Source organism: Mobula birostris, chromosome 4 (assembly GCF_030028105.1).
Source record: "Mobula birostris isolate sMobBir1 chromosome 4, sMobBir1.hap1, whole genome shotgun sequence".
Taxonomy (NCBI): Eukaryota; Metazoa; Chordata; class Chondrichthyes; order Myliobatiformes; family Myliobatidae; genus Mobula; species Mobula birostris.
Genome location: NC_092373.1, coordinates 174,864,085 through 174,881,341, shown reverse-complemented (window position 1 = coordinate 174,881,341; position 17,257 = coordinate 174,864,085). Strand labels below are relative to the sequence as shown.

The 17,257-nt window shown below is 38.7% G+C and overlaps 1 protein-coding gene across 6 annotated transcripts in view; it reads right to left on the bottom strand.

Moving 5' to 3' along the window:
* Window positions 1–17,257, bottom strand: part of uso1 (USO1 vesicle transport factor) — a 136,637-nt gene that overhangs the window by 79,831 nt on the left and 39,549 nt on the right. For all 6 annotated transcript variants that reach the window (XM_072256533.1, XM_072256532.1, XM_072256535.1 and 3 more), the window contains 5 exons: window positions 16,511–16,614; window positions 12,586–12,688; window positions 11,562–11,617; window positions 5,311–5,431; window positions 2,331–2,509 (listed from right to left, as the gene is read on the bottom strand). In XM_072256533.1, the coding sequence (XP_072112634.1) occupies window positions 2,331–2,509; window positions 5,311–5,431; window positions 11,562–11,617; window positions 12,586–12,688; window positions 16,511–16,614 (563 nt within the window). The remainder of the gene's footprint in view (window positions 1–2,330; window positions 2,510–5,310; window positions 5,432–11,561; window positions 11,618–12,585; window positions 12,689–16,510; window positions 16,615–17,257) is intronic.

The window sequence follows — 17,257 nt, the reverse complement described above, 5'->3', positions numbered from 1 at the left end:
ATAACCTGACACAGTCTGCAAGAGAACTGCAACTTGGAAGAAGATTTGTTTTCCAGCAAGACAATTACCCCAAACATAAAATCAAAGCTTTACAGAATGGGTTAAAAACAAAGTTAATGTCCTGGAGTGACCAAGTCCAGACCTCAATCCAATTGAGAATTTGTGGCTGGACTTGAAAAGGACTGTTCACTCACGATCCCCATGCAATGTGATAGACCTTGAGTAGTTCTGTAAAGGAGAATGGGCAAAAAATTGCAGAGTTCAGATGTGCAAAGCTGATAGAGACCTATCCACACAGACTCAAAGCTATAATTGCTGCCAAAGATACATCTACTAAATACTGACTTGAAAGGGGTGAATACTTATGCAATCAATTATTTTGTGTTTAATAATTGTAATTAATTTAGATCACTTTGTAGCGATCTGTTTTCACTTTTTCTGTTGATCAGTGTCAAAAAATTCACTGTGATTCAATGTTATAAAACAATAAAACATGAAAACTTCCAAGGGGGGTGAATACTTTTTACAGGCACTATACATATTTTATTTTATTTAAAGATACAGCATGGGACAGGCCCTTCTGACCCCTTGAGCTGCGTCATCCAGCAACCCACCTATTTAATGCCAGCCTAATCACAGGACAATTTGCAATGACCAATTAACTTACTAACCAGTAGGTCTTTAGAATGTGGGAACACCCAGAAGAAACTCATACGCACAAAGGAGGAACATATAAACTTTTTTTTTTATATATAAAGAGGACACTGGAATTGAACTCCTAACTCTGACACCCTGAGCTGTAACAGCATTGCACTACTGTGAATCTATTTATTTCTCTTGCAGTTAATAAAATATTGGCATAAAGAGCAAAACCAAAATCACTGTTGTCAGGAGGAAATAACTGACAATTTTAATTACTAATACTGGGGGTAGAGGGGGGTAAAATCAGCATACCATAAGAAATCTTCTGTTTGTGCATTCCAATGATACTAAGAAACAAATCTGTTGAGAATTGCAGCCACATTAAAGTACAGCATGTCACAAAGACTAATGACTAGAAACTCTGACTGCCGTAAGGAGGACAAGTACTTAATGCAAAGCTATGTGGCAAATTAAACAAAGATACTCTGGGGACTACCCAATGACAATTAAACTGTTTCATCAAAAAGATCATTCCTATCAAAAATCAGTTAAGAATTATAAAGAGAATGATCAGAGACAGAAACATCAACATTACTTTGCCACAAAGTTGCTTTAATATCACATTTATTTGAAAACATTTCTATTGTATTAATTATAAATTGTCCAAATTCATGCCATTAAAAAGTTTTATTGTTCATTAGTTGGAACATTCCAAGGACAGTCTGATTTAGGTTAGGATTTGTAAATCAGTGGAATGAAGTTTGCAAAGAATTGCAGTAATTTATTCCCTGGGGCAATGTACAAAAAAGTCCTGCAGTGTGACATGACAACTCTGAACAGCTAAACTGGGGACTGTCACACAGCAGCAATAAATTCCAAAAAACCCCATGAAAAATTGTAAAAGCGTAGTACTGAGTTACTACTCAAATTCATTGGATTAGCAATCAACTGGATTATTAACAATGTCCAGATTTATAGAAAAGTGACACAAATGAGAAGTATTAAATACAAATATTGTTAAGGAATCATGTGCTCTTGGGTGCATTAGAAGAATGAATATTCAAAACATTTGCAGATTTCCATAAATATATCCCCAAAAAATCTGTTTTAACATAACAGTAAATAAGCTCATCTACAATCACTGTTACAGTGGAACATTCTGAAAATTAATTTAAGTGGATGGGTAATGTATCCAACTTTGCGTACCATACCAAGGCAGATAAAAGGAAAAGGACTGTTTTAAAAAAAAATTTATTGTCTTTCAAGTGTCCTCCAATGAGATGCAATAACTTTGTTAAAACAGTACTAAGGATGAGCCAAATGATTATGGTATTATCTGACAGCAAGAACTCAATACTTAGTTTCAGTTCTTTAATGACAGATTGTTGCATTTCTTTTGAGGTTAAGCTTGGGCCCAACAGATTTTGGATAAATGACCTCCTCAGGCTTGGCTGAAGTCAGATCTCTATCAGCTTTTTGATCATTACGTAAATACAGGACATTTGTGCCACTCTCTTGCTGGATACTAAAGATGCTCCTAAAGTTGTTCAAACTTGAAGAATGATATTAATTAAAAAGCAGCTAATTGGCTATGAAGTTGACGATGAAATGCTGGATGGTGCTAAATGTGCTGCATAAATGTTTACTTGTACATTCTTGTTTCAGTTATCCACTCCCAAAAATAATACCTGCAGCATCAGATGAAGATTTGTCACTTTCTGTGCAGACCAACTAGAATTCTCTTCAGCAACTTCAAACCAAGGTTTCATGCGCTTTATGTATGAACCTTCCTTGAAAAAGTTCTGATTTGAACTGTTGTTCTTCATTAAGTTAAGCAGCAGTAAAAGACAATCTTCAACCACAATACCTAGAAGTCAAAACCATTTAAAATCATTACCAGAATTTCCTTGAAATATAAGGCATCCAAGCATTTATGCACTTAATTTTAGAGGAAGAACATGATTGTTTTGAGGGTTGTCTGATTTTTGACACAGAATTCTGCTGAGCTTTTGGTATTGCAAGTTAAATTGATGAAATTACTTGTTGCTTTTCAATTAATATTCACCAATTATTTAAGATTTTAAATATACTGAAGTGACCAGAAAGCAAGGACAGCCATACTTCAGATTACTCACTAGATATCATCAGATCAAATTAAATTATTTTGGAAATCATTAAAATTACAGGGTGTGCTGGAAATGTAGATTAATTTTTTTCCTCATTATGCAAATAATATCAGTTTTGCAATTCATGCAATCCTAATAATCAGTTTCAATGACACTGCTAATTTATTAATCATGTATGCTTAAAAAGCTTCCATCACTCATTCCTTCTTCAACATTTCCATTCCCTTCAAATAGTTACCTTGATTCTTTTAAGTCGCAATATAGTATCTCAAATTTCCATGAACCTTCTGACTTGCCATTGCCAACCAAGCCCAAGAAAAGCCTCACTTAATATACCAACCACCTCCACAGCATCAAATTTCATTATTTCTCTTACAATTCCCAAGCTCAGCTCCATTTTGGGAATATTAATAGTAACCTTGATACAAGTGCCATCATGTAAGACTATAAGATATAGGAACAGAATTTGGCCACTTGACCCATTGAGTCTGCTCCACTATTTCATCATGGCTGATCCATTTTCCCTCTCAGTCCCAATCTCCTACCTTCTTCTCGTATCCCTTCATTCTCTCACCAATCAAGAATCTATAAACCTCTGCCTTAAGTATATACAAAAACTTGGCCTCCACAGCCACCTGTGGTAAAGAATTCCACAGATTCACCATTCTCTGGCTAAAGAAATTCCTTCTCATCTCCATTCTAAAAGGACACCCCTCTATTCTGAGGCTATGTTCTCTAGCCTTAGACTCTCTTACTATAGGAAACATACACTCTACATCCACTCTATCAAGGTCTTTCACCACGTTTCAATGAGGTCAGCCTTCATTCTTCTGAATTCCAGTGAATACAGGCCCAAAGCCATCAAACGCTCTTCATGTGACAAGCCATTCAATCCTGGAATCATTTTTGTGAACCTCCTTTAAACCCTCTCCAGTGTCAGCACATCATTTCTAAGATGAGGGACCCAAAACTGCTCACAATATTCCAAGTGAGGCTTCACCAGTGCCTTATAAAGCCTCAACATTACATTCTTTATTTTCTAGTCTTCTTGAAATGAATGCTAACATCGCATTTGCCTTCCTCATGGCCGACTCAACCAGCAAATTAACCTTTCAGGAATCCTGCAAAAGGACTCTCAAGACCATTTGCGACTCAGATATTCGATTTTTCTCTCCATTTAGAAAATAGTCTACTCTTTTATTGCTTCTACCAAAGTGCATATCATACACTTCCTAACCCTGCATCAGCTATACCTTGTTCCTTCAAAATTTCCATAGGACTTCCTTCAAAAATCAATACCAAATGGTCTCACGGAATATTTTTTATACACTCAGTGGTCACGTTGGGTTACTGTCACCTTCCTGTCAGCTTGAACCAGTCTGGCCATTCTCCTCTGACTCTCTCATTAACAAAGTGTTTTCACCCATAGAAATGTCATTCACTGGAATTTTTTTTCTATTTTTCACACCATTCTCTCTGTAGAGACTGCTGTGCATGAAAATCCCAGGAGATCAGCAGTTTCTGAGATACACAAACCACCGTGTATAACATTAAAAATAATTCCATGGTTAAAGTCACTTATGTCTTCCCCATTCTGATGTTTGATCTGAACAACTGAACTTCTTGACCATGTTGCATACTTTTGTTTTTTTTAAGTTTCTACCACGATTAGCTGATTAGATATTTGTATTTTCAAGCACGTGTACAGTTTTACCTAATAAAGTAGCCATTATGTGTAAATTCTAGGTTATCCTTAATTTTCGTTTTGAAAAGCAACTTCCTTTTAAATGGATGTTAGAAAATTATAGTCACATTCTCCTTTAGTCTGATTTTCTTGGGTACAAAAGATCAAATACTTGTAACATGCTTGCATTTTAGTAGCTTATTTAACAACATTTACCTGAAAATCATCAGTTCTACCAGCACTATTATACCTACTGTACTTCTAATGTCTTGCAATGCTACTACCAGATTATCCCAAAAATTAGCATATGTTCTCACCTAGTGATCAATTTTTTTTAAACATGTCTGAAGTTGGTAAGTTATCTGGTAATCATGTCATCTAACATTAAATGTGCAGTAACAATTGCATAAATAGTCAAAAAATAAAGTAACTCAGCAGGTCAGATAGCACCTGTGGAGAGAAATAGACAGTTGATGTCAAGACTCTTCATCTGGTCTGAAAGATAGAAAGGAGATATTTCTTTATATTGGCAACCGTCCTGTCATTTCCTTCCACAGATGCTGCTTGATCTGCTAAGTACCAGCAGTATATTTATTGCTGCAATTTCCAGCATCTGCAGACTCTGGTATGTCTGTAAGTAGTCACATTGTAAACAGCTGCATTTCCAACATCTCCTTTCCAAAAGTCAAACTAAACATTAAAATAGAAAGAAAACATCACTATTACTATGTCTTTTAGCTTTTAACGAGATATGTTCTTGAACTTGAACACACACCAAGGCACCAGTATAGTTACGATCATTATACGATTAAGAAATAAAAACAAAAATAATACTCATTTACTAATTGCAGAAAATACCTCCATCGCTCATTCCTTCTTCAGTGATGATATCTAATAGTCGCTCAAAGGCATTTTCAAATGCAACAATCTTCTGAATGGCTGCATTGCCTTTTGTTAATTGTTGCAGTAGTAAAAGCCCCTAGAACAGAAAGAAACTTTTACTGCCTTGGCTTATTAGATTATTCCATTCTTGTCAGTCCAGTTATTTCAGCAGTATCAGTTATCTAGAGCTGAAATTACAATATGCACTTCAAAGGGGCAAAGCCCAAGGAGGACAGAAGCTACCTAGACGCATTTATAAACAAATTATAAACAGAGAAATAAGCATAATATTCCTTACAGGTTCTTTCACAGGCTTCTTATTCATTGGGGCACTGATTAGTTTGCAAAGAGATACTGATCAGTTTGTAAAGAGGAGATATCACAGAAATTACTGAGCAGTCTGCATATAAGACACCTGTTAGGCACACTGACCAAAGCCATCTTAAAAAAGACAAAATTTAAAAAAAAGACACAAAGCAGCATGTTAAGTGTAAGAATTATGAGTAAGATACCTTATAATGTCTGTACCTTCATGTGGTTGATAATTGTAAACTACCAAGGCAACAGATGCTTCTGCTGAAGACTGCTGAATACCACATAACACTGGCCAATCAAATAGCTCAACAGATATGTAAATACAAGTAAGAAGAAGAAGAAAGCCCTTTACTCCGAGTGGAGTCATCGGGATGCCGTCATGATGGCATTTTTTTTTTAAGCAGGCTTTCTTATTTTTATGAGGCTGAGTTGCTAGCTCGATGCTCAACCCAGCACGGATGGAAGGCGTGCAAGGGAGCCAGACTGATACAAATAAAGGTAACCAAAATATCTGGCACTGCATTGCCCAATGCAAATATGAATTCTCTTGAAATAAGAAGCTGGAAGATTATAGTATCATTGAATCAAAGTATATAGATTTTTTCTATTTAATAAACAGATGTGTTTTACCAAAGTGTGGAATTAGTCATCAATGGCCCTCATTTAGACTTCCCACTTCTGTGCCATCCCAAATTTGTGACCAAAAAGCCTGCTGTTTCACTATGAGACTCCCCCAATCCAGAATGCTAGACAATTTCTTTCCCTCCGTCATCAGATTTCTGATTGGTCCATGAACACTACCTTGTTATTTGTCTTTGCACTATTTAGCTTTGTAACTTATCATTATTTTTATATCTTGAACTGTATTGCTGCCACAAAACAACAAATTTCATGGCATGTTGGATGAGTTGAAATGTACTTACTTTAATACGAGAAGAATCAGAAACAAGGGTGATGCAAATGGAGCATGGATCAGTACATGGAACTACGACATTGTGGCCACTACAGGGACTTAGCTGACACAAGGGCAGGAATGACTGCTGGATACCTGAGGTGGAATTCAGGAGCAGGAAGGGAGCAATCACCATTGGGAGAGTTCTATAGGACCCCACTAGCAACAGGAATACTGAGGATTAGACCAGTAGGCAGATTTTGAAAAGGTATAAAAATAAGAGGGCTGTTGCCATGGATGAGTACAACTTCCTTAATTTGATCTATAGTGCAAGCAGTATAGGTGGGACAGAATTTGTTAGGTGTGTCCACGAAGGACAAGTGGACTAGAGGAGAGGCCTTTCTGGATCTAATACTGGCAATGAACCTAGTCAGGTCCTTGAGCTTTCATATAGCATTGGATAAGGATAAGAACAGACAGTATAAGAAAGTATATAATTGGGGCAGCACTAATTGTGATGCTATTATGTAGAAACTTGGGAGCTTAAACTGGGAACAGATGCTCTTGGGAAAATATCCAGTGAAAATGTGATGGTTGTTTAGGAAGCACTTACATGAGATTCTGGATAGGTTTATCCCACTGAGGCAGGGAGAGACTGATAGGGTGAAGGAACTATGGTTGACAGGAGAGGTGGAATATCTAGCCAAGAGGAAGAAGGAATCATACTTAAGGTTTAGGAAGGAAAGATCAGACAGAGCTTTTAAAAGTGATAAGGAAGCCAAGACGAACAGCAGGATAACTAGAGTGAGTGTAGGTTGATTGGGGATAAAAGAGGAAATGTGTCTGGAGTTGGAGGAGGTAAAGGACGAATACTTTGTTTCAGCATTCACCAGTGAGAGGGACCTTGACAAATATGAGGTCAGTGTAGAATAGGTTAATTGAGGTTAAGAAAGAGGATATATTGGAACTTATGAAAAATATTAGGATAGATAAGTCCCTGGGGCTGGATGGGTTATACCCCAGGTTACTATGGGAAGCGAAGGAGGAGATTGCTATGCTATTGGCAATGATCTTTGCGTTCTCACTAATCACAGGAGTACTGCCAGAAGATTCAATTGTGGCAAATATTATTCCTTTGTTCAAGACAGGTAGTAGAGATAATGCTGAGAATTATAGATCAGGGAGTCTTACATTAGTGGAGAGTAAAGTATTGGAGAGGATTCTTAGAGACAGGATTTATAAACATTTGGAGAAGCCTAGTCTGATTGGGGTAGTCAGCAAGGCATTGTGAGGGGCAGTTTGTGCCTCATGAGCCTTACTGACTTTTACTAGTAAGTGATAAATCAAATTGATGAAGGTAGGAGGATAGATGTGGTGCATATGGAGTTTAGTAATGTGTTGTGTTTATTAAGGTTCTTAATGCAAGTTCATTCAAAAAGTCAAGAGGCACAGGATTCACTGAAACAAGTGGAGTGTATTCTGCCTGGAGGTCAGTGACTAGTGGTGTTTGGCAGGGATCTGTTCTGACACCCCTACTCGTTGTGATTTTCATAAATGACTTAGATGAGGAGGTGGAAGTATGTGTTAGTAAGTTTGAAGATGACATGAAGGTTGGTGGTGTTGTAGGTAGAGTAGAACGTTGTTTGTTCTAGGTTACAATGGGACATTGACAGGGTGCATGGGACATTGGCAGATAGAGTTCAATCTAGAAAAGTGCCAAGTGATACACTTTGGATGGTTGAACTTGAAGGCAGAGTGCAACATTAATGGCGGGATTCTAAGGAACGTGGAGGAAGAGAAAAAACTTAGGGTCCCTGTCCACAGAGCTCTCAAAGTCACACAAGGTATATGGAGATTTGGCCTTCATTAGTCAGGGGATCGAGTTCAAGAGCTGTAAGGTACCATTGCAGCTCTATAAGACCGTGGTTATTCAAGACAACACTTAGAAACATAGAAAACCTACAGCACACTACAGGTCCTTCAGCCCACAAAGCTGTGCCAAACACGTACTTACTTTAGAAATTACCTACAGTTACCCATAGCCCTCTATTTTTCTAAGATCCATGTACCTTTCCAGGAGTCTCTTAAAAGACCCTATTGTATCTGCCTCTACTACCGTCGCCGGCAGCCCATTCCACACACTCACCACTCTCTGCATAAAAAACTTACCACTGACATTTCCTCTGTACCTACTTCCAAGCATCTTAAAACTGTGCCCTCTTGTGCTAGCCATTTCAGCCCTGGGGTAAAAAAAACCTCTGACTATCTACATGATCAATGCCTCTCATCATCTGATATACTTCTATCAGGTCACCTCTCATCTTCCGTTGTTCCAAGAAGAAAACGCCGGGGTCACTCAACCTATTCTCATAAGGCATGCTCCCCAATCCATGCAACATCCTTGTAAATCTCCTCTGTACCCTTTCTATAAGTTTCCACATCCTTCCTGTAGTGAGGTGACAGGAACTGAGCACAGTACTCCACGTGGGGTTTGACCAGGGTCCCATATAGCTGTAACATTGCCGCTCGGCTCTTAAACTCAATCCCACAATTGATAAAGGCCAATACACCGTATGCCTTCTTAACCACAGAATCAACCTGTGCAGCAGCTTTTAGTGTCCTATGGACTCGGACCCAAAGATTCCTCTGATCCTCCACACTGCCAAGAGTCTTACCATTCATATTATATTCTGCCATCATACTTGACCTACCAAAATGAACCACTTCACACTTATCTGGGTTGAACTCCATCTGCCACTTCTCAGCCAGTTTTGCATCCCATCGATGTCCCGCTGTAACCTCTGACAGCCTTCACACTATCCACAACACCCCCAACCTTTGTGTCATCAGCAAATTTACTAACTTATCCCTCCACTTCCTCATCCAGGTCACTTATCAAAATCACGAAGCGAAGGGGTCCCAGAACAGATCCCTGAGGTACACCATTGGTCACCGACCTCCATGCAGAATATGGCCCATCTACAACCACTCTCCGCCTTCTGTGGGAAAGCCAGTTCTGGATCCACAAAGCAACGTCCCCTTGGATCCCATGCCTCCTTACTTTCTCAATAAGCTTTGCATGGAGTGCCTTATTAAATGCCTTGCTGAAATCCATACACACTACATCTACTGCTCTACCTTCATCAATGTGTTTAGTCACATCCTCAAAAAATTCAGTTAGGCTCATAAGGCACCACCTGTCTTTGACAAAGCCATGCTGACTATTCCTAATCATATATTATGCCTCTCCAAATGTTTATAAATCCTGCCTCTCAGGATCTTTTCCATCAACTTACCAATCACTGAAGTAAGACTCACTGGTCTATAATTTCCTGGGCTATCTCTACTCCTTTTCTTGAATAAGGGAACAACATCTGCCACCCTCCAATCCTCTGGAACCTCTCCCTTTGATGATGCAAAGATCATTGCCAGAGGCTCAGCAATCTCCTCCCTCGCCTGCCACAGTAGCCTGGGGTACATCTCGTCTGGTCCCGGAGACTTATTCAACTTGATGCTTTCCAAAAGCTCCAGCACATCCTCTTCCTTAATGTCTAAATGCTCAAGCTTTTTGAGCATATAGACGACCAGAACTGAACACATTATTTGAAGTAATGTGTTCAGTTCTGGTTGCCTCATTATAGGAAGGATGTGAAAACTTTAGAGAAGGCGCAGAGGAGATTTACTAAAAGGTTGCCTGGATTAGAGATCATGTCTTATCAGGAAAAGCTCAGTGAACTAGGACTTTTCTCTTTGAACAAAGGAGGATGAGACACGACTTGACAGACGTACAAGATAATAAAAGGTATAAATAGAGTGGACCGCCAACACCTTTTATCCCCCCCAAGGTGCCAATGACTAATACAAAGAGCAAGTGTTCATGCTTGTGGAAAGCATGGTGGGGGGGGGGGGGGGGGAGAATGTCAGAGACATTTGTTTTTCTGCACAGAATGGCAAGAGCTTGAAACACACTGCCAGGGATGGTGGTAGAGGCAGATACATTTGGGATATTTAAGAGATTCTTAGACAAGTACGTGGTTGAAAGAAAAATGGAAGGCTGTGTGGAAAATTGTTAGATTGATCTTGGAGTAGGTTAAAAGGTCTGTTCAACATTGTGGGCCAAAGAGCCTGTACTGTACTATATCAGTGATAATGAACCTAATTCTGATCGTCTGACATATCCTGTTCCGTTATACAAAGATAAACTAGAACATAAGAAAATGGGAGTAGGCCACCTGGGGCCTCAAATCTGCCTTACTATTCTATATGATAATGGCTGATCTATGTTAACAACCACTTGTCTTCAATGCCAATTCCCTTTAACAATTCATCAATCTTTCATATATTCATACATCTGTACCTGAACTAATGATCCGGTCTCCACCACCCTCTGGGCTAGTGAAATCCAGTGATTCACTGCCCTCAGAGATGTCTCTATAAACCTCAGCAACAAAATAAGAGACTGGACATGTAAAACTCTGTACCCTTCTTCAAGACTCTCCCACTGAAGGAAGTGCCTCAACATCTGTCCTATCAAGCTCCCTTAAAATCTTCTACATTTGCCTTTCATTTTTCAAAACTTCAAGGAATAGAAACTCATGATATTCATGACAAGAACTTGTCTCTCTCATAATTTGACAACCCTGTCACCCCAGGATTTAACCTGCTGAACCTCCTCTGGTTTACTTCAAATGCTACTATACCCTTTAAGGTAAGGCGACCAAACCTATTTGTGGTATTCCAGGTGTGGCCTCACCAGCACCCTGCACAACTGGAACAAACCTCCCTATTCTTAAACCCCAACCTTTTGCAACTAACTAATCAAGACCCAACTGGAACCAGTGAGCAGAAATGTACCACAGCTCAAGTTTGCTTACTGACTGTTTTCTCATACTCCCCCATTACCTCAAATAATTATACTTAATACAAGTGTTCTAGAAATGGAAAAGTTATCCCAAACCATTCTCCAATAGATTGCATGTTTTGTTAATTCATTACTAGTTCAATAAGAGCATACACTTACATCATTGCGAATCACTTCCCTGGAGTCTGCAAGCAAATCCATCATCCTGGACACTCCTGTAAAATTAACAGTTAAATGTTATCATTCTATAATAAGTAATCATCTAAAGCAATCACGCACTCTTCAAATTTAAAAACATTTCTTTTATGATCAAGATGTCTAAGCTGCAGGAAACATCTTTATTGTAATGCAATAAATTTTGCTTTTAATTTTATCATTCCAATGCTCCTGGATCACCATCAATCCCTGCCAGATCTATGTTGTTAGTAATCTTAGAAATAACACAATGGTTTCCTCTTCCAAATCACCGATGCATATTATGAACTGTTGGAGCGTAAGCACTGAACCCTGCCAATCAGCCTGAAAATAACCCATTTATTCCCAGTTTTCTATCCGTGCCACTATGGTGACCCAATTCTATGTGCTTTAATTTTGTTCATTAATTTTTATAAGATTTCAAAGGCCTTCCAAAATTCTAATGTATGAAATCCAAATTCTCCTTTATATATTTTCTAATTAAACCTTCAAATATTCTAAGCAGTTATCTGAATCTATTTCCTTTTCATAAAAGGACAGTCCTTTGTCTAATCCAACTGATATTTTCTAAGTACTTTGTTATCCACCTTTTTCAGAGACATGTCATGTTCTAAATGACAAAAATAAACTCTGCACTTTTTCTTCACTATTTCTGAATCTTTGAGAACCAAAAGAGTCAACCCCTACTGTGATTAAAAGAATCTTTTCAAAACATGCTTGTGCTCAAGCTAAACATGTTAAGAAAGAGTACTTGAGATTTCGGCCTCCTATGCTCATAGCAGAAGTTAGGTGCGGAGTATTGCAGCTTTTAAAAGTTAACTTCAATGTTTTAGGTCAATGATTTCACAATACCCAGTTCTGATGAAGGGTCAATATCCTGAAGCAAAGTGCTTCTCTCTTCAAAAATGCTACCTGGCCTGCTGAACATTTCCAGAGAACATCATTTAGTGCGTAAGATTAACAATATCAGAATAAATCACTTTCTTACCCATTGGGCTGACAAGAATGATTTGCTGAACTTGTGCCCCGAGATTTTTTAAAAGAGCAGTTAGGAGTTTCACAGTTGGCCAACGCACGTGAAAATCAAACTCCTGAAATGAAAGGATAGTTTTCACAGGACAAAATATACAAATATCATGTGATCAATGGCGAAGTACACAGTGCTAAAAAGCTAAATTAAGCATTGTGCAGACACAAGATGCTTTAGTGGCATGATAACAAAATGCCAAAGATAACAATCACATCTGGTAGATGTTCAAGAGGAGCTGCAGGGACAGGTGGAAGGGAAGTGGCAAAGAAAGGAATGTAAAGGAAAAGGAAGATAACAGGCAATGAATTGAGGAGGAGGAGGGAAAAATTAAATGCACCTTGAGTTCACAGTACAACTGACTTCATTTTCCTGTATATTTTACAAATGGACACTAAGCCAAGGTTTAATTTTGTTCAAGTAAATACTCATTATTTTCTATGGATATGTGAAACTGATTGTCTCTATTGTACATCTTTAATCAGCTGTTACAATCAGGAACATACAAATTATTCATCTGAAAAATTACTTCCTACACAGATGCTGCCTGACCTGTGTAACACATTCATGTTGATTTTACATTAGATTTCCAGCATCTACAGTGTTGCTTTCAATTTTCACTACAAGCCTAACATCAGTCCCAAAGACTAAACAGAGGTGGTCACCCAATCAGCACCTGATTTCACCAATACAGAAGAAACCACATCATAAGCACTGAATGAAGTAGAGTGGAAGTGCAAGTGAATTACTACTTCATTTGGACACACCACTTGGATTTCTGGAAAGTGGGAAGAGGTAAAAGAGCAGGTGAATCTCTTGTAATTTTCTCTGCAAGAAGAGCAGTGGTTGTTGAAGATGGGAGAGTGAATCTCGGTTGGAGCTCCAAGAAAATTAAGAGTCCTCAGACAATCCCAGTGTAGGATGGAGATTTGAAAGAATCTTCTTCCTTGAGTGAGACATAACCACACCCTGCTGAATTTGTTCTTACATTAGAAGCTTTTTCAATGTCACTCACCTTTTGTATGTCAAAGCTTTAAGAACTCACATGGATCATATACACACACACACACACACACATCTTTGCAGGCTACAAGAAATGGTCCTTGCTCAGTCCTACTGCAGCACTCCTACCCCAACTCTGTTTTCAATACACGGACATAAATATTAGCATCCCTTACTGAATTCGCACAAAACTCAAAATGCTATTACTTTTGCTATTAATTTGCAACCTGTGCTCATTTTAACATTGTCCATATCAGATCCTTCCCTTCAATTTCTTGGCCTTTCTGCATCTTAGAGTATAGGTTAGTCAGCAATATCCATTGCAAGCTTGACTACACACATTCCATCTTATTTCCTGCATGATTCCATTTAATTCTTCTAGTTTCTCCATTTGTGTCAGACCTGTACATGTGTCAACACTTTCTATAGATGTACCTCTGATTTGTCAGTCATGGCTGCATGGCACAGGAAAAAGGACCTTTCACCCAACTTGTCCATACTAAGAAGCCCAACTATACTATTCCTATTTCATGAAATTGGCCCTTATTCCTCTATTCCTTTCCTGTCCATGTACAGTTGTCCCTCGGTATCCACGGGGGATTGGTTCCAGGACCCCCCCCCCGATACCAAAATCCGCGGATGCTCAAATCCCTTATATAAAAAGGCGTAGTATTTGCATATAACCTACGCACATCCTCTCATATACTTTAAATCATCTCTAGGTTACTTATGATACCTAATACAATGTAAATGTTATGTAAATAGTTGTTATACTGTATTGTTTAGGGAATAATAACAAGAAAAACAGTCTGTACATGTTCAGTACAGCCGCAACCATCATAGCTCTTCTGGGAACACTGATGCTGCTTCGGCATCAGCCAATGCCAATTCTCCCATGATCTTTAAGTTCTTGAGGCTGTAGCGCTTTACACAGCTAGCCAGCCATCCCTTACTAGCCTTAAACTCCTTCCTCTCGCTCACAACACAAAGTAGCGAACGAACGAGACACGAGGCGAACAATGCTCAAACAACGAGTGCTGGAGAGAGACTGAGGATCTGTGAAATAGCGGGAGGCTACAGCAGGGTATGCCCACACATCACTTCATTCACGTGGATTCAGCGTAGTGCTCGGCGTGCGGCAAATTCAAGTTTTGCTTTTTGGAACTTTCTGGAATTTTTTTCTGAATATTTTCGATCCACGGTTGGTTGAATCCGCGGATACGGAGGGCCGACTGTACCTGTCTAAGAGCTTTTAAAGTGCCATTAATGTACCCACCCCTACCTCCTGCTTTGGCAGCTTTTTTGAAATGACCATCAGCTGTGTGAAAAAATTCCCCACCAGGACTCCTCTCTAAAACTTTTGTAGGTCTTCTTTTTCTAGCCACTCTTGCCCTTTAAAAAGAATGTGACCATTGACCCCTCCATTTTATAACTCTCTACAAGGTCATACTTCAGCCACCTGTGCTCCTGTAAGATCAAAGTTCAAAATAAATTAATCACCTAAGCATATGTCACCCTGAGATTCATTTTCTTGTGAGAATTCACAGTAGGTACAAAGAAACACAACAGAATCAATGAAAAACTACATACAAAGATGGATAAACAATGTACAAAAGACAAATAGTGTAAATGCAAAAGAAAAAAAAAACAAAATAATAATAAATAATACTGAGGGCACGAGTTGTGGAGTCCTCAAAAGTAAGCCCATAGGTTATGGAATCAATTCAGTGTTGAGGTGAGTGAAGTTGTCCACACTGATTCAGGAGCCCAATAGTTGAATCGTAATAACTGTCCCTGAACTTGATGGTGTGGTATCAAAGGCTCCTGTACTTCCTTTTGGCTGGTAGCAGCAAGAACAGAGCATGGCCTGGAGAACAATCCCAGCCTACTCACTCACTCTTGTAACTAAAGTTCTTTTTTTTCCAAGCATCATCTTGGCAAATCTCTTCCGTATGCTCACTACTGCTACTCAATACCCACCTATGAAGGCAAGCAAACAAAGTGTCTTCTTTATTACCCTACCCACCGATGTAGCCATTTTCAGTCCAAGGTATCTCATACATCACAATCTTTTAGGGTCCTGCCATTTAATCTGCATGTACAGCCATTATTAAACAACCCTAAATGTATAAGCTTACACTTGGGAGCTAAATTCTATCAGCCAACACTGTGCCAAACTATGGCCAATGTCCATGTCCAAAGGCAACAATCCCACACAAGCTAATGTACATCTCCAGCAATCTTCATGTCATCAGTAAATTCACTATCAGCCCATACATGTTTTCATCCAAGTCATTTAATTACATGGCAACCAACCAAGGTCCCAGCACTGATCCCTGCAGTACAACACAATACAGGTTCCCAGTCAGAAAAACAACCCATCACAATCTTCAACCTCCTATCACCAAGGCAATTTTGGATTCAGGCTGCCAAAACATCTTGAATACACTGACCTTCTGAACCAGCCTGTCATTTAAGTCTTCATTTTCCCTTGGCCATGATTCCTTTCAGCCACTTTCAAGGCAAGGCAACTTTCAGCCACATCTTCTATGTCCATGTGTTCTCATCCTCACAGCTCATGCCTCCACACTGAATGGATCATGCAGATTTTTTTTTTAATTTCTGATTTTAAGCTTAGAACAATGATTGCATACTTTCAATTGAGCTTTCTACCATTCTTCTTACTCCCTTCATCACCACACCATGAAACATATGAAGTTTATTTTCATTAGATATTGTGGCCATTACATGCATAGAAGCAAGTTACATCCCATGCCAGCAAAGACTTTGATATCCTTGCTTATTTCAACTGTACAATATTGAAAAATTATGCAATTTTCAGACTTGGTTTTTTAACTCCACATAGATGAAACCAAAAACTCACCTCTAATAATGATAACAGCAAAGTTACATTTTCCTGATGCTTGATGAAAACTTCTGTGAAGTGCACTGCAAGATCATCAGAACTAGACTTTTGAACATTTTCCTCTGCAACAATAAAAACAAGGTCACTGGTTTTCATATTTAGAAGATCTCCAATTTCTTGAAATATGGTTTTGAAAACTTCAGTAAAAAATTTGTTTAGAAAAATACACTTTTCAATTTCTGATACAAGCTCTGTAAATATCAACAAATGGAGAAACCTCCTCAAGCTTCTGTGGATGATGCCACTCCCTTTTATTAAAGTAGGCATCCCAAAGTTGCACTATCCCAACCTGCTGGCTATGATCCCATTAGTCTTCCCAGTAAGGCAGCTAGTTATAAACATCAATTTTGACTGATTCCGGTCACAAAACCCAACAAAAAGATAATAGTATAGACTGGAGTTAAATTTTTAGCATTTCCTACTGCAATAGAGGTCTATTCAACTTAATATAAACATAGTAATGCAAGAAGGAGAGAATTTTTTCTTTATAAGATCTGATGGACACTGATCTATAATTGGCTCAGGTCACACAAAGTGAAATGTACTGGTTGCTAGATGCTTTTGTGACTGGAAGCCTATTATCAATGCAATTTCAGAGACTTAATCCCTTGCTTATTGCAATGTACATAAGATCTGGAATTAAGTGCTGGGGACATTAATCATGATACGGAGCATAGGAATAAGGAAGCTAGGCCAGAACCTTAT